The 27,654-nt window shown below is 40.0% G+C and overlaps 1 protein-coding gene across 4 annotated transcripts in view; it reads left to right on the top strand.

Moving 5' to 3' along the window:
* Positions 1-27,654, top strand: part of ephb1 (EPH receptor B1) — a 649,893-nt gene that overhangs the window by 506,827 nt on the left and 115,412 nt on the right. For 3 of the 4 annotated variants that reach the window (XR_012098311.1, XM_073040560.1, XM_073040561.1), the window contains exons 7-9: positions 4,604-4,766; positions 13,773-13,881; positions 23,127-23,191. Coding sequence is in view for 3 of the 4 variants with exons in the window: in XM_073040560.1 (XP_072896661.1) it covers positions 4,604-4,766; positions 13,773-13,881; positions 23,127-23,191 (337 nt within the window). In the remaining variant the exon portion in view is untranslated. Of the gene's footprint in view, positions 1-4,603; positions 4,767-13,772; positions 13,882-18,773; positions 18,980-23,126; positions 23,192-27,654 lie in introns of those variants that run through there. The other variant, XM_073040562.1, reaches the window with a different exon arrangement.

Genomic DNA, 27,654 nt, shown 5'->3' on the forward strand with positions numbered 1-27,654 from the left:
TGGAGACAGAAAGATCAAGAAAGGGGAGGGAGGTGTCAGAAATGGACCAGGTAAATTTGAGGGCAGGGTGAAAGTTGGAGGCAAAGTTAATGAAGTCAACGAGCTCAGCATATGTGCAGGAGGCAGCGCCAATGCAGTTGTCGATGTAGTGAAGGAAAAGAGGGGGATGGATACCCGTATAGCCTTGGAACATAGACTGTTCCACAAAGCCAACAAAACGGCAGGCATAGCTGGGACCCATGCAGGTGCCCATGGCTACACCTTTGGTTTGGAGGAAGTGGGAGGAGCCAAAGGAGAAGTTATTGAGAGTAAGGACTAATTTCACTAGACGGAGGAGAGTGGTGGTAGAGGGGAATTGGTTAGGTCTGGAATCCAAAAAGAAGTGGAAAGCTTTGAGACCTTCTTGATGGTGGATGGAGGTACAGAGTATATAGGGACTGGACGTCCATGGTGAAAATAAGGCGGTGGGGGCCAGGGAACTTAAAAGCATTGAGAAAATTCAAAGCGTGAGAAGTGTTACGAACATAGGTGGGAAGGGATTGAACAAGGAGGGATAAAACAGTGTTGAGGTATAAAGAAGCAGCTTAGTATTTGTAACACCCAGCCAGGCCATTTTGCCCAGCAGATCAGTGATGAGAAGTGGGTCAAAGATGCTTTATAACTTAGTACCCAAACAATGAGATACTTTGAAGCAATTTAGGTCACTCTGTTATAGGAAAAATATTATTAAACTTGAAAGAGTGCAGAAAAGATTTACCAGGATGTTGCCTGGACTTGGGGGTCTGAGTTACAAGGTCAGATTGCAGAGATTAAGGCTTTATTCACTGGAACGTAGGAAATTGAAGGGTGATCTGATAGAAGTATACATGATCATGAGGAGTTTAGACAGGCTAAAAGCACGTACAGTAGTCTTATTACCTGGAGAGGGTATGCTAAAGACAAGAAGGGAATAGATTTGTGATCAGAGGTGAGAGATTTAAAAGGGACATCAGTGGTCGCTTCTTTATGCAAATGGTGATTAATATTTAGACTGAGCTGCGAGAAATAGTGGTTGAGGAGGGCATATTGGCAATGTTTAAAAACCGTCTAGATATATACGTGGATAGAAGAGGTTTAGAGGCCAAATGCAGGCAAACAGGCCCTTTTTACTAGATGGCATGAGACATCAGCATGGATGAGCTGAGCGGAAAGGACTGTTTCCATGCTGTGTGAAGCTTTCATTCCTCAGATCTGGTTTTTTTTGGGAGGTGAAGTGATTTTAAATTGTAGTCCTCGCAGTACTATGGAAAACACAGAACAAGGTACGTAGGTGACAAAGGATTGGAAGATGTAGAATTTTTGAGGGTAGAGTTAAGAAACAGCCAGAGTAAAAAGACCCTGTTGGGAGTTATACGCAGGCCTCCAAACAGTAGCCAAGATCTGGGATATAAATGACAACAGGAGATAGAAAAGGCATGTATAGTAATAAAGACACTATTAAGTATAAACACCTATATCAGGATGCTGTTCATTGACTATAGCTCAGCATTCAACACCATCATTCCCACAATCCTGACTGAGAAGTTACAGAACCTGGACCTCTGTACCTCCCTCTGTAATTGGATCCTCGACTTCCTAATTGGAAGACCACAGTCTGTGCGGATTGGTGATAACATATCCTCCTTGCTGACGCTCAACACTGGCACACCTCAGGGGAGTGTGCTTAGCCCACTGCTCTACTCTCTATATACACATGACTGTGTGGCTAGGCATAGCTCAAATACCACCTACAAATTGGCTGACGATACAACCATTGTTGGTAGAATCTCAGGTGGTGACAAGAAGGCATACAGGAGTGAGTTATGCCAAATAGTGGAATGGTGCCGCAGCAACAACCTGGCATCAGTAAGACAAAAGAGCTCATTGTGAACTTCAGGAAGGGTAAGATGAAAGAACACATACCAATCCTCATAGAGGGATCAGAAGTGGAGAGAGTGAACAGCTTCAAGTTCCTGGGTGTCAAGATCTCTGAGGATCTAGCTTGGTCACAACATATCGATGTAGTCATAAAGAAGGCAAGATAGCGGCTATACTTAATTAGGAGTTTGAAGAGATTTGGCATGTCAACAAATACACTCAAAAACTTCTATAGTTGTACCATGGAGAGCATTCTGACAGGCTGCATCACTGTCTGGTATGGAGGGGCTACTGCAGAGGACCAAAAGAAGCTGCAGAAGGTTGTAAATCTAGTCAGTTCCATCTTGGGTACTAGCCTACAAAGTACCTAGGACATTTTCAGGGAGCAGTGTCTGAGAAAGGCAGCGTCCATTATTAAAGACCTCCAGCACCCAGGGCATGCCCTTTTCTCACTGTAACCATGAGGTAGGAGGTACAGAAGCCTGAAGGCACACACTCAGCAATTCAGCTTTTTCCCCTCTGCCATCGGATTCCTAAATGGACTTGAAGCTTTGGACACTACCTCACTTTTTTTAATGTACAGTATTTCTGTTTTTGCACATTTTAAAATTATCTATTCAATATACGTAATTGTTTTACTTGTTTACTTATTATTATGTTTCATTTTATTTATTTTTCTTTCTCTTTCTGCTGGATTATGTATTGCATTAAACTGCTACTGCTAAATTAACAAAATTCATGTCACATGCTAGTGATAATAAACCTGATTCTGATGTGAATCATGTGGCATTTCAATATGTAGGTAGATTGGGAAAATTGGGTTGGTGCTGGATCCCAAGAGGGGATTTTTAGAATGCCTGTGAGATGGCTTCGTAGAGCAGTTTGTGGTTAAGCCCACTAAGGGAAAGGTAATTCTGGATTGGGTGTTGTGTAATGAACAAGATTTGATTAGAGAGCTCAAGGTAAAAGAATCCTTAGGAGGCAGTGATCATAATATGACAGAATGCAACCTGGTTTGAGAGGGAGAAGATACAGTCAGTTGTATTGTTACTGTGCAATAAAAGAAATTACAGAGGCATGAGAGAGGAGCTGGCCAAAGTTGATTGGAAGGAGACACTATTACAGATGATAGCAGAACAGCAATAGTGGGAGTTCTGGGGAGAATTCAGAGGCGCAGGATAGATACATTCCAAAGCTGAAGTAGTTTTCTAAAGGGAGGATGAGGCAACCATGTTTGACAAGGGAAGTCAAACATAAAAGCAATAGAGCACATAACATAGTAAAGTTTAGTAGGAAGGTAGGGGACTGGGAAGCTTTAAAAAAGCCAATGGAAGGCAATTAAAAAAGCAGAAGAATGCAAGTAAGCAAATAACTCCATTCTTTAAGAAGGGAGGGAGGCAGAATAAAGGAAATTATAGTTCAGTTAGCCTGACTTCAGTGGTTGCGAAGATGTTGGAGTCCATTATTAAGGATGAGATTTCAGGGTACTTGGAGGCACATGATAAAATAGGCCAAAGTCAACATGGATTCCTTAAGAGAAAATCTTGCCTGACTATTCTGTTGGTACTGTTTTAAGCAGGCAGGAGAGTCAGTGGATGCTGTTTACCTAGAGTTACAAAAGACCTTTGGTAGGGTGCCGCACATGAAGCTGCTTAACAAGATAAGTGCACATGGTATTAAAGAAAAGATAGTAGCATGGATAGAAGATTCGTGACTGGCAGGAAACAAAGAGTGGGAGTAAAGGAGGCCGTTCCTGATTGGTCGCCAGTGACTAGTGGTGTTCCCAGGGGTCGGTATTTGGACCACTTCTTTTCACACTATATGTCAATGATTTGGATGACAGAATTGATGGCTTTGCAGCCAAGTTTGCAGACGATACAAAGATAGGTAGGTAGAGGGGCAGGTACTTTTGAGGAAGCAAGGTATCTGCAGAAGGACTTAGAATGGAGAATAGTAAAAGATGTGGCAGATAGAACATAGTACTGAGAAGTGTATGGTCTTACAGTTTGGTTGAAGGAATAAAGGCATAGACTAATTTCTAAACAGGGATTCAATTCTAAAATCTGAGGTGTAAAGGGACTTGAGAGTCCTTGTACAGGATTCCCTAAAGGTTAACTTGCAGGTTGAGTTGGTGGTAAAGAAGGCAAATGCAATTTGTGTATAAATTTTGTGCATAAATTGGGAAATACACACTAGATATGGTAACCATACCTTCCATGTCCTTAAACACATATAAGCCCAATAAGAAGGAATAATTACTGGAAGTGGACAGAGAGAGGAAATTAGTTCTGCATTCAGCAGAACAAAAGTACGGTATGTACATACACTGAACTTTTGAATTTAATAACGTTGTGGGAGCTTGATTGTACACAGTAGTGTCTGTAAATCAGGCATTTGTAACCTGAAGATAACCCGGACATGGTGGAACTTTTAGTGCTTCGGACTGAAAGTAGATTTCTGGGCACCATTAATGCATCATGTTCCTGGAATCTGGAACATCCTGCTTAAAAGTGCCGTGGAAGCAAATTGCTTGATAGTATTCAATAATCAATATTGAATAAATCAAGGGAGAAATTTGAAAACATGCAGGGGTAGTGCAAAGGAGATGGATTGCAGAGGCTCTGCACTATCAGGTTGAGCTAAGCGGCAAGCAGCCTTCCTGCATTGTTCTGCAATGAAAACTGGGTGAGTGTGCTTTGTTTTTCAGGATCAGAACGAGTACAACTCTTCAGTGGTGAAAAGCCTGACGAACACAGCTCGCATTGATGGCCTCCGGCCTGGCGTGGTGTATGTGGTGCAGGTGCGGGCCAGGACAGTGGCTGGATTTGGAAAGTACAGCGGCAAAATGTGCTTCCAGACACTGACAGATGGTAAGGCTGGCAAGCAGGGTGCTGCTGAGAGGAGCAGATTACGATATTTGCAAAGCTCTTAATTGAGTGGAGAAATAAAACCCCCTAGTTAATGGTCATCTTCTTGCAGGCAGGCAGGGGAGGCCGGAAAAAGGAATAAAAAGGAAATGCATTGATCACCTGAAGTTTTCCACCCTATGGCTTGCTCTTCCCTTTTGTATTTGAGAGTCCTGGCTTGACTCCATTATGAGTTTTGGCAGTGCAAGAGCCTTCCTGCAGGAGACAGGACTGGCACTGCCACCCCAGCACCAGCACCTGTGCTAAAATGTTGCCCAACAGCAAAGGTGATCGATCTCTTGTGTTGAGCTCGCTGGTGAGATCTGGTTACATTGAGTTTGCTGCAACCTCTGGCCCTACAGATGCTACCTACAGCTGTTCAGAAGAGCACTCATCTGAACAAAAATCAAGAGAAAAGCATGAGGGAAATTCCACTTGTGCTTGTTCTGTATGTGTCAGTAATATGTAGCACATGATTCTAGGAATATGTTGTACTATTTGTCCACATACAGTTCCTGGTGAAGTCCCCCTCATCAAGAAATTAGACCTGGTGATGTCATCAATATATGTGGACAATGTGACGGCAGAAAATAGATCAAAAACTTTCAATTTATAGCTTGTGAAATCAACCCACATTTCAGCAATGAATACAGGTTTCCCCTGCCGTCCGAAGGTAGAGTGTTCCTATGAAACCATTTGTAAGCCAAAATGTCGTAAAGCGAAGAAGCAATTACCATTCATTTATATGGGAAAAAACTTTTGAGTGTTCCCAGACCCAAAAAAATAACCTACCAAATCATACCAAATAGCACATAAAACCTAAAATAACACTAACATATAGTAAAAGCAGGAATGATATGATAAATATACAGCCTATATAAAGTGGAAATATTGTACGTACGGTATAGTTTCACTTATCAAAATCGGGAAGACAGCGAGCCAAAATCGATTTGGAAAAAAAATCATCACATACACGCCTACGCACATACACGCATATGTATGTACATGCGAACACACGTACACACATGCGCACACAACTGCCCGCACAAGGCTTCATGGTCATGGTAGTCTTTCTTGGGGTAACATGTATAAAGCGGTCATCTTTTTTTTTGTAAAAGTGAAAATCATTTTTGGTTAGCGAGAACAAGTACTAATCTAATTAGTACTAATCTAAGTACTAATAAAAAAGGTCTTTCGTAACAGCGAGTTGTCGTAAAGCAAATGTTGGAAAAACGGGGGCCACCTGTATGTCATGTTGACAGCAATGAAGCCTGTTTGATACTAGGATATCATTGTAATGTGTTGAATGTCATCCTCCAGGATAAATACTAACATGCAAAGTCCAACATGACTTCTACTTTTTAACATATTCCTTTGAAAATAAGCCCCAGTCCTCAGCTTACACCTGTTACAGCTTTCATTTTTTTGGGGTGTACTTGTGCTCCCAAATGTTCCCCTTTATCCTGATCCAACTTGTTTTTCAAGTTTTTTGCAACTGAGGAAGACCTTTGAGTTTGAAAATGATATCATTCCCTTTCAATTATTTACTTCTGAGCTGGCTATGGAGCCTGATGATTCCTCCACAGTTGATGCAGGATCGGAAAAGGGGGTGGAATGGGATGTTGTGTGCTATTTTAGTGTCTCAAGGTGCTTACTTCTTGCCTTCCCAGAAGTCTTTTGCTTCACGCACTAGAGAATCCACACAAGTCAGTGAGGACATTGCATTTTTTGCAGGAAAGCTTTGAGAACATCCTTGAAGAATTTTCTCTGTCCTCCAAGAAGTGAGAGGGCTTGGAATACAGTGCTTGTTTAGTGATTCTGCTCTTGAGCAGGTGGACAATGTGACTTACCCACAGGACCAGGTTGACCAATGTTTGGGATGTTGACCGGGACATAAATGTCAATTTGCTTATCCTGAATCTGAAGGATTTTGTAGAGTCATAGAAAGCAGCACAGAAACAGGCCCTTCAGCCCATCAAGATTTCCCTTCTAGCATTTTCCTGCATTTGACTCAATCCCCTATCCTCTCCATATACCTTTTAAATTTTGGTAATGTACTTGCATCCTCTAGCAGCTCATTCCAATGCTTCCATATAAGTCTATGTCCTCTACTTGTTGATACCCCAACCCTGGAAAAAACTGTGTCTATGCCCGCCTATACCCCTCATAATTTTATACTGCACTGTAAGACCACCTCTTACTCTCCTGTGCTTCGGTGAATATAGTCAGACATAACATACTCAACCTATCTCTATAACTCAGTCCTTCAGGTCCCAGCAACATCCTTGTAAGTCTCTTCTGCATTCTTTTCCAGCAAAAAGCTCTCTTTCCCAAAGCAGGGTGACTAGAACACAGTATTCTAACTGTGATCTCACCAATGTCTTGTACAACTGCAACATAGCATTATCCTGCCTGATGAAGTGTTCTTCACCAGTCTGTCTTCCTACGACATCATTTTCTTGGAGTCTTGTGCTTGTACCCGTAGATCCCTCTGTTCTACTTCACTCCGACTGTTCACTGTCAAAGTCCTACCCTGAGTTGCCTTCCCAAAATGCGACACCTCACACTTATCTGGATCCAATTAGGTACCTCTCTCTGGATTCCATGCAATCTAAATTTCCATAGCAGTCGATTCTGCAGAACTTCATCCATCGCCTTACTTAAGTCCATGTAGACTACATATATACAGTTAGCGAGATGCTATTACAGTTCAGAGTGTCAGAGTTCAGAGTTCACTTCTAACTTCAACTGTAAGGATATGTCCTTCCCATGGAATGTGTGAGTTTCTCCAGGTCCTCTGGTTTCCTCCCACAGTCCAAAGGTGAACTGGTTAGTAGATTGAATGGTCATTGTACATTGTCCCGTAATTAGGCTTCGGTTAAATCAAGTGTTGGTTGGCAGTATGACTCAAAGGACCAGAAGGGCCTGTTTCACACTGTATCTCTAAATAAATAAAATAATAATATCTACTGCCCTGCCTTCATCATCTTTCTTGGTTACTTCTTCAAAAAAAAACAACTCAATTAAAACTCAAAACTCAATCAAAATGAAGACAGTATATCTTCTGTGCGTCAAGTGTCTGCTTTCTATAGTCTATGTCTTGGAAGGATAAAAGAAAGCAGAAGCCACTGCCCAGTAGACCATAACCCTGGTGACTTTGCCTGATAACTTTGGTCTTTGAATATCCTTTTCTTCGGACAACCACAGCTTGTGGTGAGACAGCAGAGGTAGTGATGAATTTCACTCGCCTTTCCTGGGAAGCAGAGACATGGAAAGCAACCCATGTTGTCCATGATCTCCAACAGCACACACAAGGCTGTGTGCTTAGTCCCTTGCTCTATTCGCTTCGCACTTACGACTGTTTGGTTAAGCACAGCTCCAATGCCATATTTATGTTTGCTGATGACACCACTGTCGTAGGCTGAATGGAAGGTGGTGATGAATCAGCCTATAGAGAGAGATTGAAAATCTGGCTGAGTGTTCCCACAACAACCTCTTACTCAAGGTAAGAGGAAGGAGTTGATTGTTGACTTCAGGAGGAGGAAACCAGAGGTCCATGTGCCAGACCTCATCAGAGGATCAGAAATGGAGAGGGTAAGCAACTTTAAATCCCTCAGTGTTAGCAATTCTGAGAACTTGTCCTTGGGCTAGGATGTACAGTAAGTGCAATTATGAAGAAAGCACAGCAGTACCTCTATTTACTTTGGAGTTTCTGAAGATTCGGCATGACATTTAAAACCTGACAGACTTCTATTGATGTGTAATGGAGACTATATTGCCTGGCTGCATCACAGCCTGGTATGGAAATACCAATACCCCTGAAAGGAAAGTTATCAGATATGGCCCAGTCCATCACGGGTAAAGCCCTCCACACTATTGAGCACATCTATATGGAGTGCTGTCACTGGAAAGCGGCATCCATCATCAGGGACCCCCATCTCACAGGCCATGCTTGCTCTTCGCTGTAGCCATGAGGAAGAAGGTACAGGAGCCTTAGGACTCACACCACCAGGTTCAGGAATAGTTACTACCTGTCAACCATCTTCACTCACATTTGCTTGCTCCATCACAGAAATGTTCCCACAACCAATGGACTCACTTTCAAGGACTCTTCATCTCATATTCTCCATATGTATTGCTTACTTATTTATTATTATTATTTCTTTCATTTTGTATTTGTACAGTTTGTTGTTTTTTGTCAATAATTGAAAGCCCAAGTTGGTGCAGTCTTTCACTGATTCTATTATGGTTATTATTCTATTATGGATTTATTGACAAGAAATGAATCTCAGGGTTGTATATGGTGACATATATGTACTTTGATAATACATTTACTTTGAACTTTGAATTTTTGGATGTAACTGAGGGAGGAAACACTGTGGGATTCATAAAGGGCCAGGGAAATGGACAGAATGGATTGCACTTGCAGAGGGCAAATGTAGCCACGATGGGCTGGAACTATTGTCTGAATAAAAGTAATGCACACCGCTCTTCTTTTCCTAAATGCTCTGTCTCTCAAAGGCTTGAGCTTAAAATCCGTAGGGTATATTTTGACTTTGCAGGTTCATATTGTGTCCACCTGGAGAGGAGTGCCTGGCAGCTTGCAGTGCAGTCCTGCCAGTCTCCTGCTGACTCCTGATGTGGAATATTGGGCGGGGTGCTTGACAAGTGGTCACCAGCCTTGACTGCTGTGCTCCAGTCTCCCTGTGCTTTCTCAGTGGAAGAGCTTGTTACAATTCAGGGTTTATTGACAAAGGGCAACACAGCGGCAGACTGTGTCCTACCCCGACTGTTGCTTTCCACCTCCTCCCCCTCCCACCATCTCACAACCTTTCTGAGCCCCGAGGTTCTCTCTGATCACAACATGGATATCAGGGCTATACGTTAGCTGAAATGGATTTTCCTTCCGTGCAGCAGAACAGATTAATGTGATGCAGGACAGTTTTCTCATTCTATCTGCAGTGCATTGCGACAGAGGATTTATCATTTTGTATACACCAATTCTTATTATTGACTGAAAATTTCAGGATTATTGGTTGTCAGGAGAAGTGAAAAACTGGCAAATGTTTCATGCAGCAGATTGGAGTAAACATATTCATGGAAGGAATGCCTGCAGTAGATTAACAAATAAACAGGACAGGAAATCAACAACTGATCTTGAGAGTGAAATCATTGAAGGGTCCAAGCTGGTTGTATCAGGAACGGAAAGATTACAGAATGCTGGGCAAAAACAAAACCAATTTAATCTTTGTGAAGTAAGAACAAGCAGGGTAATGTGTAGAGAAAGCTAGCTCTTCATCTTCTCCTAGGAGAGAGTATCATACATAAATATGCAGGGAACAGAAGGATATGGATCATGTGCAGACAGAAGTGATTTAGTTTTATTTGGCATTATGTTTAGCCTCTCTTACAAGTGCCATTTTTCTTCAGCAACTAAGTTTAGAGCAGCAGCCTGACCTTGGCAGTGTGGCCATGGTTTCATATTTTTTCCACTTTTTCACAACGGACTGCACTGACCTCCGAGGTATGTTCAGTGCCTCTGAGATGGTCTTGTACCCTTCCCCAGATTTGTGCTTCTCTATTATCATTTTTGTGACCTGCCTTGAATGCTCTTTTGTCTTCATTTTGGTTTGGTCTGTTGAAAATCTACCATTCTGTTGCACCTTACAGTGAGAGGGCGTATTTATTCTTATATATTCATTGAAAGCAGGTGTTCCTCCAATTTTCTACATCAACAAATTGGGTGAGTTGGTAAGGTAATATATTGCTCCTGAGGGAAGTTAGCGTAGTAATCATAAAGAGGATGAGTACTTTTTCAGCTTCATAGTTTTGGCCTTTAATATTTAGTAAATTGTCAACAGGGTTTGGAATTTTTATTTTCTTTTGACATGATGCATAACGTCAGCACAAAAATCCTACTTCAATATATTTTAAATTGATACAGTAAAATGTGAAAATATTTGTGGAGGTTTAATACTTTTTTAAGCCACAGTATAGGCAGCTCAGAACATAATTCCCACCATGCTCAACCTTTCGATTCCTGAACTTGTATGTAGGCTTAACAACATCTTTCTCCACTAACGGTCCACTATCTGTTCTGATGCTCTCATTCATCCCCCCCCCTCCTCCGCTACTCTGGTTTATCCACTCCCCTCCCCACCGTGCAGCACTAGCAAACCTTTCCATAAGATATTAGTCCTCCTCCAGTTTGGTTGCAAATGTCTCTTTTGTACAGGTCCGACCTTCCCTGGAAGAAAGCCCAATGATCCAAAAATCTGAAGCCTCCCCTCCTGCACCAACTCCTTAGCCACATGTTAAACTGTATAATCTTACTATTTCTGGTCTCACTTGCATGTGGCACAGGTAGCAATCATGACATTACAACCCTGGAGGGTCCTGTCCTATAATTTAACTCCAATCTCCCTGTATTCATTTTGTAGGACCTCATCACCCATTATACCCATGTAATTGGTACTGTTGGGCTTGAAATTCTGCCCTGTGTTCGTTTAGGAAGAGAGACAACTTACACCGGAATATTACAAAACGTGGCTTTATTGCAGAATTCGTAACTGGCACAGCGAATCCACGGAGTCGCTGGAGAAGGCGTTCTGTTTTCCCCTTACAATCTGCTCTTATTTATACCCCTTTTCCCCCCAGCACAACCCCACTACATATTAGGTAATATCGGGCACTTGTGTCCATCTTATTGGCCCGCAGCCATATGCTCACGAGTTACCTGTTTCTTTTGTTTACTGAATCGCGTGACACTAATAGTATCGGTGTAGCGGGGTCCCCAGTTTCGCTCCCCCCTCCCTCGCATTCCGGCCTCCTAACATTATGTGTGTTACGTGAGCCACTCCTGACCTGTAATGGCAGTCTCGAATTAACCCCAACAGTACCAAAGTGGACCATGACCTCTGGCTGCTCGCCCTCCATTTAAGAACGCTGTGGACTCAATCAGATGTCCCTGACCCTGGCACCCAGGAGGCAACGAGCTATCCGGAAATCAGGTCCTCATCAATCGAACTTCCTTTCTGTTCCCCTGATCAATAAATCCCCTATCACTACAGCTCTCCTCTTCTCTCCCCTTCCCTTCTGAGCCACTGATCCAGGCTCAATGCCAGCAACCTGCTCACTGCGTCTTTTCTGTCTTAGGTCATCCCCACTCAGTTGTATCCAATGCGGAATACTTACTATTGAGTGGAGTACTCTGCACTAACTGCCTATTCCTTTCCCTCTCCTGACAGTCACCCAGGTACCTGCCTCCTGCAACATTCTCCTGTATGAGGCAAAGGTCACTGAGCTGCAGCTCCAGTTCCTTAACACGTCTCCTGCAAAACTGTAGCTTGATGCACTTCATATAGATGTAGTTATCAGGGAGACTGGAGGTTTTCCAAAGTTCCCACATCTCGCATAAGGAACATACCCTTAACTCTGAACCCATTCTCAGCACACTAGCTATGCACTAACAGGAATAAAAACTTACTGAAAACTTTCTTAAGATTTGCGGCAGTGCTTGTTCAAGTCAGTTGAGACAAAGTCTGACCACTCTAACACTGCCCTACTCCAACAATGGCAGCTCCCCAATGGTCTCTTCATGCATACCATCCTTCACTTTATTAACTCAAATAAAACTCGTTCCTGATGAGATCTGCAGTTTTCAAATGTCTCCTGCCCTGCAAATGTCTCTCACTAATAGTGACTCGCTCCCGACGAGACTTGCAGTTTTCAAAAGACAATCATAATTAAAATAAAACTGAAAGCATAATGAAATGTTCTAATAGGATGTGATAACTACCCTGTGTAGCTTGTGTTAGAAGTGGCTATTTCAGCACAAAGATAATATCTGACTCATGTTAACACTGTAGCTGCTGCCTGACCTGCTGAGTGTTTCCAGTGACTGTAGACAGTTTCAGCATTGTCCTTCTCTCTCCATATTCATTCTCTTTTTCCACCTTCTCTGTTCAGACCAGTTGGGAGTAACAACCCTCCCCACTTCCTCTGCCGGTATCCCTACTACTATTGCACACTTGGGCCTTTACTCTATCAGACACTCTGCTTTCTCTGTTCCCCTCTCCCTCTTCTCTGCAGCTTATCTGACATTCCCCACTCCTAATCAATCAGAAACATCAGACCTAACTCTGTGTCCACTGATGCTACCAACCCTGCAGAATATTTCCAACATTTCCTGATTTGTTATGATGTGACACATACACGCATGTTGCACGTTCAGTCTTCTGCTTCTATAGCCCATCCACTTCAAGGTTTGATGTGCTATACATTCAGAGATGCAGTGTGGGATGAGTTTAACTATCTCAATTATAAGGCACTTTACGTCAAAGTCCAAAGTTTAAGTCAAAGTTAAGAAAGTACAGGGATCTCAGATCACCAGGTTAAAGAACAGTTAGTACCCCTCAATCATCAGGCTCTTGAACCAAAGGAGATAACTTCGCTCAACTTCACACCCCATCACTGAACTGCTCCCACAACCTACAGTCATTCTGAAGGACTTTTCATTTCATGTTCTGGATATTTATTGCTTATTTATTTTCATTATTAATTCTTTAATTTTTGTATTTGCAGTTTGTTGTCCTTTGCACACTGGTTGAATGCTGCAGTTGGTGTGATCTTTCATTGATTCCATTATGGTTATTATTCTATTATCGATTTATTGAGTATATCCACAAGAAGATGAATCTCTGGGTTGTATGTGTGTACTTTGACAGTAAATACAACTTTGAAACTTTGAAGTCTGGAAGCAAAGGCAGCAATAAAAAGGAGATATGCTTATGAAGTTGCTGAGAGTTTCAGTTTGATGCTGTCATTTGAGACACTTTTCATATTAACATAAACCAGCACAAAGTGGTGCTGGTGTATTTGCATCAGAAACTCTTCTTTTAATAGCCTCACTTGTTGCTGCATCGATTGGCAGTGAACTTTCTCACTGTGTACTTTTTCTCTTTCTTCCAGATGACTACAAATCTGACCTGAGGGAGCAGTTGCCTCTGATTGCAGGCTCGGCAGCTGCAGGCGTGGTCTTCATTGTCTCGCTGGTGGCCGTCTCCATCATCTGCAGCAGGTTGTTATCAACGGGAATTCTTAATCGCTTAGACAAAGAGCCGTGTTATTTTTATTGGGTACCCTGAAAATGAGGCGTAGGACAAGGCAACTGCAGAGGCAACTTTACATTCATGTTTCTATAGAAGGCTATACCTACCCCTCTTAACTCATTAAGTCCTCTACTTCTTCTGGCAGCACATCAGATATCAAAGGAGCCCTTATCCCAAGGGTTTTGGAATATATTAGCTGAAAGTATTGCTGGAGTTGTCTGGAGTCTGTGTCCACCACAGATCATTGAAGGAGATTCTATCCTTGTGAATGAGTCTTATACTTGGAGAGTTAAAATGTGAAGACAGGCTGCATAAATTGGCTAGTTTTCCTTTGGCAACATCAACACAGACTTTATTGGCTGTATTTGTGTCTCTTGGATTACAAGATCAAGCCCTTCTCTTGAGGTTGGAACTCATAATGCAGATGACTTTTCCAATTCTAAGGGAATTCTCCATTGCCCTAAGTGCCACCTTAGAGGGGAAAGCTCCTCCAGCTTGGGTGGATGAGAAAATTTCCAAATAATGTTTGATAGAGGAGTTGGTCTTCGGCCAATTTTTATCAACCAATGAGTATTGGTAAAAGAAAACAGGTTGTCTAAGCATTATAACAAATGTTCAAAGGTTCACTTTACTGTTAAAGTATGCATGTACAATACAGCTCTGATATTCATCTTCTCCAGAGAGCCATTAAATACAGAAAAACCATGGGTGTTGATGAAAGAAAAGACATCAACTCCCCCCGTGACCCGGCACAAAAAGGAAATGAAACAAAAATCTTCTCCCCTACAGCAAAAAAAAACAGTAACAATAACAGTCTCTGATCCCCCTCACTCGTAGAAAAGAACAGCGACAATAACAATCCCTGACCCCCTTAGACACAGAAAAGAACAGTGACAGTAGCACCAAACCCCCAACTCCCCCTCTTAGACACAAAAAAACATTAACAGATCACCCACCCATCCATTGGCCACAAGAAAGAAAACACCAAAAAACTGAATGAAATCAATACACAAATCACATAAAGTACAGTCCACGAATCACATAAATCTCAGAATATTGGAAATATCCTTTCATCTGCATACGAGGAGAGTCCTTCCGTAAAGAGTGACTGCCAAACCGGGTCCAAATGCCGCAGATCCGGGGCCCTTTGTGGGTCTCAGTTAGTAAATTACACTGGAAGTACACTGGTGAATTGTGGTCATGATAGCTGATGTGACAATGCAAGTGTTCTTTCTTCCTGGCGAGCAATCCACTAAGATTTTATGAAAAGTTAGCATTATTTGAAAGGACATATAGGAAAAAAGCTATTTTAATCAAAAGCAATGTGGCATAACTGGAACATTTGAACAAGACCAAATTAAAAATATTTCACAATGGTGTTTTGAACTAAATATTCAGTAGGTCAGCTATGTCTGAAGAGAGGGAACATTACAGGTCAATAACCCTTCATCAGAATGAGCCTATTCAAAACAAAATCCCAAAGGGAAATTCAGTAGTTCACCCTCTCTCTGCAGATGCCAGGGTCAGTTTGAGTTTTTGTAATAAAAAATTGTCTCAGATAAGAGTTTATGGAACAAGGTAGTAACTGGAGCCAACTTTCTGCTAACATTGGGTCTTACCCATTAACAAATCAGTTACTGTTGTCACCTTTAAAGTAAAATGCTGCGAATTCGCCATCTGATTGTTTGGAACTTCTATTGGTTTGCCACCTGGGACACACTTTCCTGAAACTCATGAGCCCCAGTTCTCATGCTCCTTGAAAACTTACCAGGGCTCCAGTTGCTGTACCCAACTGAATCTCCCTTGATCTCTGATTTCCACATCCCACTGAAACTCAATGAATGCCCAGTTTCCCTTCAGCATTAGTGAATCCTCTGGAATATTTATCAGAGTACTGTAAAACATCCAAAAAATGTGTTAGTCAATTAATAAGAATAACTTCCAATTGTCCAGCATATCACAAAATCACAAGACAAAGGAGCAGAAGTAGACCATTTGGCTCATTGAGTCTGCTCCGCCATTCAACCATGAGCTAAACTATTCTCCCATCTAGTTCCAATTTCCGGCTTTTTCCCCATATCCCTTGATACCCTGACTAATTAGATACCTATCAATCTCCTCCTTAAACACCCTCAATGATCGGGCCTCCACAGCTGCATGTGGCAACGAATTCCATAAATCCACAACCCTCTGGCTAAAAAACATTTCTCCTCATCTTTGTTTTAAATGGGTACCCTCTAATTCTAAGACTGTGGCCTCTTTTTTTAAATTTTTTTAAAAAATTTTTAATTGAATTTTCAAATAGGTTACAGAAAAAAAATTATCGACCCTTCCCCCCTCCCCTTAACCCCTCCCCCTAACATATCCCTATAGAAAAAAAAGAAGAAGAAAAAAGAAAGAAAGAATGCCTGGATATCAGAAGATCCCCACATGCTCCATGGAGTTCATAATAGCTTTAATATGTATATTTATTTCTTTCCCCAGATAACCAATAATTTTATCTTCGGAGCACCTATATATTTAATCCTATTTTTTGTAAATAAGGGCACCAAATTTTCAGAAATATTTCATATTTATCTCTTAAATTATAAGTAATTTTTTCAAGTGGAATGCAGCTAAAAATTTCATTCTTCCAACGATCTATACTTAAGTATGAATCCAATTTCCAAGTAACTGCAATAGCCTTTTTGGCTACTGCCAATGCAATTTTTTTGAATTCTTTCTGATATTTATTCAATTTGGATTTTGATTTTATCCCTTCAATATCGCCTAGTAAAAATAATATTGGATTATGTGGAAGTTGTATTCCAATAATTTGTTCCAGTAAAACTCTTAAATTTGTCCAAATAGGTTGAATTTTAAAACAAGACCAAGTAGAGTGTAAATAAGTACCAATTTCTTGATTACATCTAAAACATTGATCAGATAAATTTGAGTTTAATCTATTTATTTTTTGTGGTGTAATATATATTTGATGTAAAAAGTTATATTGTACTAATCTTAGTCAAACATTTATTGTATTTATCATACTGTCAAGACATAATCTTGACCAACTTGTTTCATCAATTTTAATATTCAAATCAGTTTCCCATTTTTGTCTTGACTTATGAATTCCTTGTTTAATTGCCTGTTTTTGAATCAACTTATACATACCAGAAATACTTTTTTTAATTTTCCCTTTATGAATTAAAGTTTCTATTTCATTAGGTTTCGGCAATAACATTGTTTGACCCAGTTTATCTCTTAAATAAGCCCTTAATTGGAAATAACAGAAAAGAGTGTTATTTGATATTTTATATTTATTCTTTAATTGGTCAAATGACATTAATATACCTCCTTCAAAACAGTCTCCTATATATCTAATCCCTTTGTGAAACCAGTTATATAAAAGTTGATTATCCATTGTAAAAGGGATAGGTTTATTTTGAATTAAAGGTCTCTTTGCTAATAAAGATTTCTTTATCTCATCATCAACATTTATCTTATTCCATAAATCAATCAAATGTTTTAGTATAGGAGATTCTTTCTTTTCCCGTATCCATTTAGATTCCCATTTATATATAAAATCTTCTGGTATATTTTCTATTTTATCTAATTCTATTCTAATCCATGCCGGTTTATCTTCATCAAAAAAAAGATACAATAAATCTAAGTTGATTTGCTTTGTAATAATTCTTAAAATTTGGTAATTGTAACCCTCCTAGGTCAAATTTCCATGTCAATTTTTCCAACGATATTCTTGACATCTTACCTTTCCAAAGGAATTTCCTCACACATTTATTTAACTCTTGAAAAAACTTCTGCGGTAATCTTATTGGTAATGTTTGGAATAAACAGTGTAATCTAGGGAATATATTCATTTTTACAGCATTGACTCTACCTATTAATGTTATTGGTAACATCATCCATTTATCAAGATCCTCTTGAATTTTTTTCAATAATGGCAAATAATTTAATTTATATAAATTCTTTATATCATTATCAACTCTTATACCTAAATACTTTATACCATTTATCGGCCATCTAAATTGAGTTATTAATCGACATTGACTATAATCTCCTTTAGTAAGGGGTAGAATTTCACTTTTATCCCAATTTATTTTGTACTCTGATATTTTCCCATATTCTTCCAATCTAGAAGATAATTTACGCAACGAATGCAATGGGTTAGTTAGATAAATCAGAACATCATCAGCAAATAAATTAATCTTATATTCCTCCTGATTAACTCTGAAACCCATAATATCTGAGTCAATTCTAATTAATTCAGCTAATGGTTCTATCGCCAACCCAAATAAAGCAGGTGATAATGGACAACCTTGTCTAGTTGACCTTGTTAACTGAAATGATGTTGAAATTTGGCCATTTGTCACCACTTTAGCTTTGGGGTTAGTATTTAAGGTTTTAATCCATTTTATAAAAGATACTCCTAATCCATATTTTTCCAATACCTTAAATAAAAAATCCCATTCCAATCTATCAAATGCTTTTTCTGCATCCAAAGCAACTGCTACACTCATTTCTTCCCTCTTTTGTGCCAAATGAATTATGCTAAGTAACCGAGTTACATTATCTGCCAATTGTCTATTTTTAATAAATCCTGTTTGGTCCATGTGTATTAATTTTGGTAAGTATTTAGATAATCTATTAGATAAAATCTTTGCTATTATTTTATAGTCCGTGTTCAACAAAGAAATAGGACTATATGATGTTGGCTTTAAAAGATCTCTGTCTTTTTTTGGCAATACTATTAAAATAACTGTCGAAAAAGATTCTGGAAGTTTATGCGTTCTTTCCGCTTGGTGTATTAGCTCCATAAAAGGAGGAATTAATAAATCTTTAAACTTTTTGTAAAATTCAGGTGGAAAACCATCTTCTCCTGGAGATTTATTACTCTGAAGTGATCCTAGAGCTTCTTCGACCTCTTTTAATGTAAAAGGCACATCTAATCCCTTCTGTTCTTCGGAATTCAATTTTGGGAGAGTTATTTGTGATAAAAACCTTTCTATCTCAACAATATCATTTTGTGATTCTGATTGATACAGTTCAGAATAAAAAATTTTTAAAGTTTTATTGATTTCTAAAGGTTTATAAATAATTTTATTTACACTTCTTCTAATTGCATTTATCGTTTTGGAAGCCTGGTCTGTTTTTAACTGCCAAGCAAGAATCTTGTGTGATCTTTCACCTAGTTCATAATATCTCTGTTTAGTTCTCATAATTGGTTTTTCTGTTCGGTATGTCTGAAGTGCATTATATTGTAGCTTCTTATTAACAAGTTGTCTTTGTTTTTCTTCTGTCATATATCTTTGAGATTCTTTTTCTAATTTTGTAATCTCTTTTTTCAATTGATCTATTTCTACCATATATTCCTTCTTAATTTTAGAAGTATAACTTATTATCTGGCCTCTCAAGTATGCCTTCATCGCTTCCCATAAAATAAATTTATCATCAACTGAATGTGAATTTGTATCTAAAAAAAATTGAATCTGTTTTTTCATAAAATCACAAAAATCTTGACGTTTTAATAATATTGAATTAAATCTCCATCTGTAAATCGATTCCTCCTTATCCATCATTATCATTGTCATTATCAAGGGGGAATGATCTGACAATATTCTTGCTTTATATTCCATATTTTTCACTCTGTCTTGAATATTCGCTGATAGTAAGAAAAAATCTATCCTTGAATAAGTTTTATGTCTATTTGAATAAAATGAATAATCTCTTTCTCTTGGGTTAATTCTTCTCCATATATCAATCAAATTTAAATCTTTCATCAATGATAAAGTTAATTTTGCTACTTTTGGTTTTGTAACAACCTTTGTTGACCTATCTAAAACTGGGTCTAGACAAAAGTTTAAGTCTCCACCTATTAATATTTTATCGTGAGCGTCAGCCAAATTCAAAAAAGCCTCGTATAAATTTTACATCGTTTTCATTTGGTGCATAAATATTCATAAGAGTCCATAGTTCTGAAAAGATTTGACAATGTATAATTACATATTTTCCCGCAGAATCAATTAATACATTTTGTATTTTAATTGGTAAAGTTTTGTTGACCAAAATTGCAACTCCCCTCACTTTTGAATTAAATGAAGCTGCTATAACATTTCTGACCCAATCTCTCTTTAATTTCTGATGTTCTATCTCTGTTAAATGTGTTTCTTGTATAAAAGCTATATCTATTTTCATTTTCTTAATGTATGTTAAAATTATTTTTCTTTTCACCAGTCCATTAATCCCATTAACATTAAAACTTTAAAAATTCAGTAAATTAGTCATTATTTTTAACGGGGTTACTCCAGTCTATAATAATACATAATATTTCAACTCTCATAGTACCTTGGGGAATTATTTTAAAATTCTCCATGTTGCTATGTGTCTCCCCTCCGATCATCCAGGCAAAGAAAGAAAGATAAAAGAAAAGTAGATTATAAAGAGAAAAAAAATCCCTGCTAATGTTGTGAATGAAACAAAACACACAACATTACCCCCCTCCGTTGTGAGGGTCGTGGCAAACGCCATGATTACACACGTGAATCCCGTAGCGATCAATCCAAAGTTCCCCCAGCTCCCCTGTAACATGAAAAAATAATATCACTACTCTCGATTAATATTTCTCAAATTTTTACCTTTCTCCCCCTGTATCATATAATTAAAAGTATATTTAAATATTCTTCTGTCCTTAATGTCCATCAACTCAGTTCAGTGTCCCCATCTTCATCTTTAATCTGTTTCACTTTTAAATCTTTACTGTGTCTAGCAAATATTTGGGAGTTCTTGTGCAAACTCCTCTGCATCCCGATGATCAGTAAAAAATCTTCTTTTCCCGTCATCCAAAAAAATTATCAGTGTTGCCAGGTGGCGCAATATAAATTTATAACCCTTTTCCCATAAAACTTTTTTTGCTGGGTTAAATTCCTTCTTTCTCTTCAAAAGGTCATAACTTATATCAGGATAGAAAAGAACTGCTTTCCCTTCTATCATCAATGGCTCATTTCTCTTTCTGGCACATTGGGCAGCCGCCATCAGGATCTTTTCTTTATCTTGATATCTTAAGCATTTTATCAAGATTGGTCGTGGGTTTTGATCAGGTTGGGGTTTTGGTCTTAAGGCTTTGGATTTCAATCAACTGGGTTCCCTCTTCCATTTCCAAATTTTCCGGGATCCATTTTTGAAAAAATTTTATTGGATCCTCTCCCTCTATCCCTTCTTTAAGACCAACAATTTTAATATTATTTCGTCTACTAAAATTTTCAAGCACGTCTATTTTTTCCAACGGTCGTTTTCTTTCCGATGTCCAGGCAAGAATATTATCTTCCATTTTATTCACTCTCTCAATAGTGTCTCCCGTTATTTCTTCCAGCTTTTTAACTTTCTTGTCCATTTTCTCCTGTTTTTCACCATTTTATCAAACATAGTCTTCATATTTTTAATATCTTCTTTTATTATTTTTAATGTTTTTAATTCTTTTAATTCATGCATTATTTGCGCCAAAGCTTCTCTTATGTCTCCAGAATATCTTCCACCTCCAACCTCTTCCTGTTGTTCTTCTTTTACCTCCTCATCTTCATGTATGTTCCAGAGAATCCGAATCCACCTCCTCGGATTCATTTTCACTTCCACTTCCAATCGTAGCTGGGATTTGTAGTTCAAATTGCTCATGTTTGCGCATGCCCTTTCCTGCGCACACGCGCAGTTCCTATTGTTCCTTCTTGGAGACTGTTGATGTTGCTGCCAATTTCTGTTCTGTATCACCGGAGGTAAGATGCACTTGAGTCCGAGGCTTCTTCATGGTGGCCGACTCAGCTTGTACTACCTTAGACTGTGGCCTCTTGTCCTGAATTCACCCACCAAAGGCTTTCCACATCTACTCTGTCCAACCCTTTCAACATTCGAAATGTTTCTATGAGATCCCCCTCTCATTCTTCTATACTCTAATGAATACAGTCCAAGAGCTGACAAATGCTCCTCATATGTTAGCCCCTGCATTCAAGGAATCATCCTCGTAAATCTTCTCTGAACTCCTTCCAACATCAGTACATCCCTTGTAAGATAGGGGGCCCAAAACTGCACACAGTATTCCAAATGAGGTCTCACCAGGGCCCCATAGAGCCTCATTAACACCTCCTTACTCTTATACTCTATTCCTCTTGAAATGACTCGACCCATAAGAATTCTACCTCTTCTGAACCTATGTCCCTTCTTTCTAGTGATTTGATATAGTTGCTTAACTTCAGGGCCACACCACCCCCTGTACCTACCTTCCTATCTTTCCTATACACTGTGTAACCTTGGACATTCAGCTTTCAATCGCATCCATCATTTAGCCATGACTTGGTGATGACCACAATGTCATATCTTTTAACCTATAGCTGTACAACAAGGTCATCCACATTATTTCTAATGCTGCGTGCATTTAGGTATAGTACATTTAGATCAGTATCCGTTACCGATTTCTATCGCACAGCAAATTATCCTGTCTATTCACCTGCCTATCCTTATTTCCATCTTTGCTGCACAGTATCTTTGACTTATTTCTATTTTCCTCTTCCTCGACCCTAACACACTGGTTTCCTTCCCCCTGCCAACTTAGTTTAAACCCTCCCTAAAAGCTATATTAAACAATCCCGCCAGGATATTAGTACCCTTTGAGTTCAGGTGTAACCCATCATTTCTGTATAAGTCTTGCCTTCCCCAAAATAGATCCCAGTGATCTAAGAATTTGAAGCCCTGCCCCCTGCACTTAGCCACATATTCATCTGCTTAATTCTGCTATTCTTACCATCATTAGCACGTTGCTCAGGCAGTAATCCTGAGATTATTACTCTGGAGGTCAGGCTTTTCAATTTTCTTCCTAGCTCCCAGTAATCTTCCTTCAGCACCTCCTCTCTTTTTCTGTCTATGTCATTGGTACCAACATGTACCAAGACTTCTGGCTGCTCGCCCTCTCTCTTCAGAATACTCTGGACCCAATCTGAGATATCCCGTACCCTGGCACCAGGGAGGCAACACACCATCTGGCTATCCTTGTCCAGAGGATATCTGCCTGTCTGCACCAAAGTTCTGAGCATGTCAGGTATTTGGAAATGCTACATAGTTAGTTAAATGTTTGATGCTGCCCAACAAATTATATCTCCTTCTTCTCCATGTCTCCTCAGACAACACAGCTGTTCTGACCTGCAGCATTTGTCTTCCCCTTTTATTTCAGGAAACGTGCATACGGCAAAGAAGCTGTGTACAGCGATAAACTTCAACACTACAGCACTGGCCGAGGTGAGTGACCGCGTGGTCCACCAACTTACAGTCATTGCTTACTCTGAGAATGTGGCAACGCAAATGGAAGCTGAAAGAGGTTTCAGTCAGAGTGACCACAGAACAGTTGGATTGGTTGCTGGCAGATCAAGCTGCCAACCTTAAGCCTATTTGTAGCTATTCCACTCCAACAGATGTGGTGGCACAGTGGCATTGTGAGTACAGTTGCTGTTGCACAGGTCCGGTGACACGGGTTCAGTTCCGATCTCCAGTGCTGTCCATATTGAGTTTGGATGTTCTCCCTGTGATTGTGTGGGTCTTCCAGATTCTCCAGCTTCCTCTCACATCCCAAAACGAGGTGGGTTGTTAAAGTTAAGTTGTTGCTAATGTGTAGCTGAGTGGTGGAATCTGTGAGATGAGAATGTGGGGAGAATAATATGGGTTTGAGTAGGATGAGAAAATGGTCGATGTGCTGAAGGGCCCTATCCCTATGCTCTGTCTCTCTGGGAACGACAACAAAAAGAAATGCAGCTTAAATACAGCAAATATTCTAAGGTGGCTCATATCACTACCAAAACTATATGGAGATACCAAGACAATTGTTCAAAAGGGTCAGTGCAATTAGGAATTAGCCATATTTCTCAATGGTGATTAAAAAGGCAACTGTGTGAAGCCACAGAATGTATATTTCAATAAATTTGAAAGAAGCTGGTTCAGAATTTCATCAGACAACACTTCATGTATGATGTGCCAATAGATCCTTCTCTGATGTCATAGGATTTTATAACTTCATGAATAAGGTTAGATGTTTCTTATCGATCCTGATGAAAGGGGAGTGGAGGGGAAACGATCAGGTTTGTTGTGTATACATCTGGTGGTATTGGATCAGCAAGCTCCGAAATAGTGTACTATCTTGCAGGAGTTGTTCCAGGTGAGCCAGGATGATTCTCTATTCCAGCAGTTTAAATCATTCAAGCCCATCCTTGTAGATGGGGAAGGGAGTTATTCCCTTTTATCACTAACGTTCATGTTCCTTCATGGCTGTTCATGCTTTATTCAGTGTTGACTGTTGAAATTGTCTGAAGTTATGATCTCAGTGCAACAAAATAAAAAGAAGAATTGGAAGGAGTGGAGCAGGGAATTTGATTGCACGTATTTTTTCCTCTTTAAAAAGAAAAGAAGGGTAACTGAGTGGATAATGAAAGGTGTGTAGAAGCAGAGGAACTTTGGACTATGTTCATGTATCTTGGAAAGTAGGTAATAAGAAGGCATTAAAAGGTGTGCCTCTCCACATGAACTGAAGCATTGAATTAAAGAGAAGAAAGGTGAAACAACACCAATTAGGATGCATTTTGAGTACTGCACATGATCTGGCCATCACATGACAGGAAGGATGTGTTTGCATTGTAGAGGATGCGCAGGAGAATTATTAGGATGGTGCCAAGACTGGAAAGTTGCAACCACGAGTAAGAATTGGACACACTAATGTTAAAAGAAACAGAGAATGCTGGAAACATTCAGTGGGTCAGGCAGGCAGTATCTATGGAATGATAAACAGTTAATATTTTAGGTGTGGGACCCTTCATCAGAACTGGAGGAGAGAAAACAAGTTCATTTTCAGTGAAGAGAAGATGTGAGAGGAATGGATAACACAAAGAAAATATTTATAAAAAGGTGAAACCAAAGTGGGTTACTAGGGGTGGTTAAGAGCCAAGCTGCACAGACTGTATAAATAGAATTAAGTCAAAATTAGGCCAAGATTATGAGAAAGCAAAATAATCCAGTGATGACTCTTTCCTGGATAGAAACCTGTCACTTCAAAGGCTCTACTGGACAGCTGTTGTCCTGAATTATATGTACTCCTGTGACACCATTCCAAGTCAGACAGATGTGCAATGATGCCACGCCCTGGGCAGCATACAGCAGGACAGCTCAGAATCAACCAAGCACCTTATTCCTGGCCCAAATCCAGTCCTAAACTAGGACTTCAACACATTAATTTGCCTCCTCTAAACCCCTCCCATGCAAGGCCCCGACACATTAAATCAACTGACCAACTCCTTGATCCAGGTCCCAACACTTTTGTTCCTCCTCCTGACTGGCACACTGACCCCAATTGAACCTGTAATCAGCACTTTGACCTTTGAATTATTCCCAAGTCTCTAAAGCAATTCCTGCCTCCTTATTCCAACTCAAGACAAAAGACTTGATTCTCTGATTGACCCAAGTCCATCACGCAACTTCCAATCTGATTCCTGACTGAGTCTGTAACCCCTGATTAATATCCTGCCTGTTACCTGACTGAGTCTGTAACCCCTGATTAATATCCTGCCTGTTACCTGACTGAGTCTGTAACCCCTGATTAATATCCTGCCTGTTACCTGACTGAGTCTGTAACCCCTGATTAATATCCTGCCTGTTACCTGACTGAGTCTGTAACCCCTGATTAATATCCTGCCTGTTACCTGACTGAGTCTGTAACCCCTGATTAATATCCTGCCTGTTACCTGACTGAGTCTGTAACCCCTGATTAATATCCTGCCTGTTACCTGACTGAGTCTGTAACCCCTGATTAATATCCTGCCTGTTACCTGACTGAGACTCACCGCTCTACAGTTGAGGCCTCAACCCTACTGGCCAGACTACTGACTAACACAAACCTCAGCCTCTCGTAGTCATTGCCAGTCACACATATGAATCCTAACTACTGACCATTCTCCTTTGTGAGCTGTCTGTCCCCCAGAGCTTCCTCGTTCCTGGAATTTCCTCAGTTGTATAGCCCATGGAGGAATCCCTGCAGGCAATTCATGGGGCCTTGGTCATGGAGAAATATTACTGTAAGGGACCCAGAACTAAAACATCAATTGGTGTGCTGCTAAGAAAGTGGATTTTCTTGAGTGTGTGCCCTCACAAAGGGGATGGACTTGTGCAGGCATAAAGATGTGGTTCATTTGTGAGTTGCTAACACCATGGAGTAATGGCAGAGTCGGACCTACTTTTTTAAAGGACATTTGATTGCATGTCTAGTGCAGAGTAAATTCGGAAGAGTATATAACCAGCAGTAAATGGTAATATGTCTAACAGCTTATATGGCACTGTTTTATACACTGTACCCTCTTAATGTGAAGTTGTTAAGCTCCCAGATGGTGCCAGCTGGCTAATCACACTCATCTGAAAATATATCGAAATAAACACTGTCACAGCTCAAGATTAAATATATTCCTGCATAATCTCAGTTTATGTGAAAGTGTCAGGGAATTCTGAAATATGGAGAGCCTTAATATAGACACATCAGGCAATGTGTTCCCATCTAATTGCCATGTTATGCAGATAGGGAGCTGATTTGTGAATCTTCCTCCAGTAGCAGTACTTTTTACACCTATTAATGGGTGCTCACCCACTTTGCTCTGATTGTGTTAGTAATTGGCAAAACCTGCTGGTCTTTGTTTTCATATTTGGATTCTATTTCTCAGGGCCTTCCAAGAGAGTGAAGGCATAGGGTGTTAATAGGTCACTAACTCAAGCAACATGTGTATCCCAGGTCTGCATCAATCGTAGGAGTAGTCATGGGCAGAGTATTGGTTTTGGATCATTGATCTATGGAGAGGGTGTGGGACAGAGCATTGGTTTTGGATCATTGATCTATGGAGAGGGTGTGGGACAGAGCATTGGTTTTGGATCATTGATCTATGGAGAGGGTGTGGGACAGAGCATTGGTTTTGGATCATTGATCTATGGAGAGGGTGTGGGACAGAGCATTGGTTTTGGATCATTGATCTATGGAGAGGGTGTGTGACAGAGCATTGGTTTTGGATCATTGATCTATGGAATGGGTGTGGAACAGAGCATTGGTTTTGGATCATTGATCTATGGAGAGGGAGAGGAACAGAGCATTGTTTTTGGATCATTGATCTATGGAATGGGTGTGGGACAGAGTATTGGTTTTGGATCATTGATCTATGGAATGGGTGTGGAACAGAGCATTGGTTTTGGATCATTGATCTATGGAATGAGTGTGGGACAGAGCATTGGTTTTGGATCATTGATCTATGGAATGGGTGTGGGACAGAGCATTGGTTTTGGATCATTGATCTATGGAGAGGGTGTGGGACAGAGCATTGGTTTTGGATCATTGATCTATGGAGAGGGTGTGGGACAGAGCATTGGTTTTGGATCATTGATCTATGGAGAGGGTGTGTCACAGAGCATTGGTTTTGGATCATTGATCTATAGAGAGGGTGAGGAACAGAGCATTGGTTTTGGATCATTGATCTATGGAGAGGGTGTGTCACAGAGCATTGGTTTTGGATCATTGATCTATGGAATGGGTGTGGGACAGAGTATTGGTTTTGGATCATTGATCTATGGAATGGGTGTGGAACAGAGCATTGGTTTTGGATCATTGATCTATGGAATGAGTGTGGGACAGAGCATTGGTTTTGGATCATTGATCTATGGAATGGGTGTGGGACAGAGCATTGGTT

The sequence above is a fragment of the Hemitrygon akajei genome, chromosome 3 (assembly GCF_048418815.1).
Source record: "Hemitrygon akajei chromosome 3, sHemAka1.3, whole genome shotgun sequence".
NCBI lineage: Eukaryota > Metazoa > Chordata > Chondrichthyes > Myliobatiformes > Dasyatidae > Hemitrygon > Hemitrygon akajei.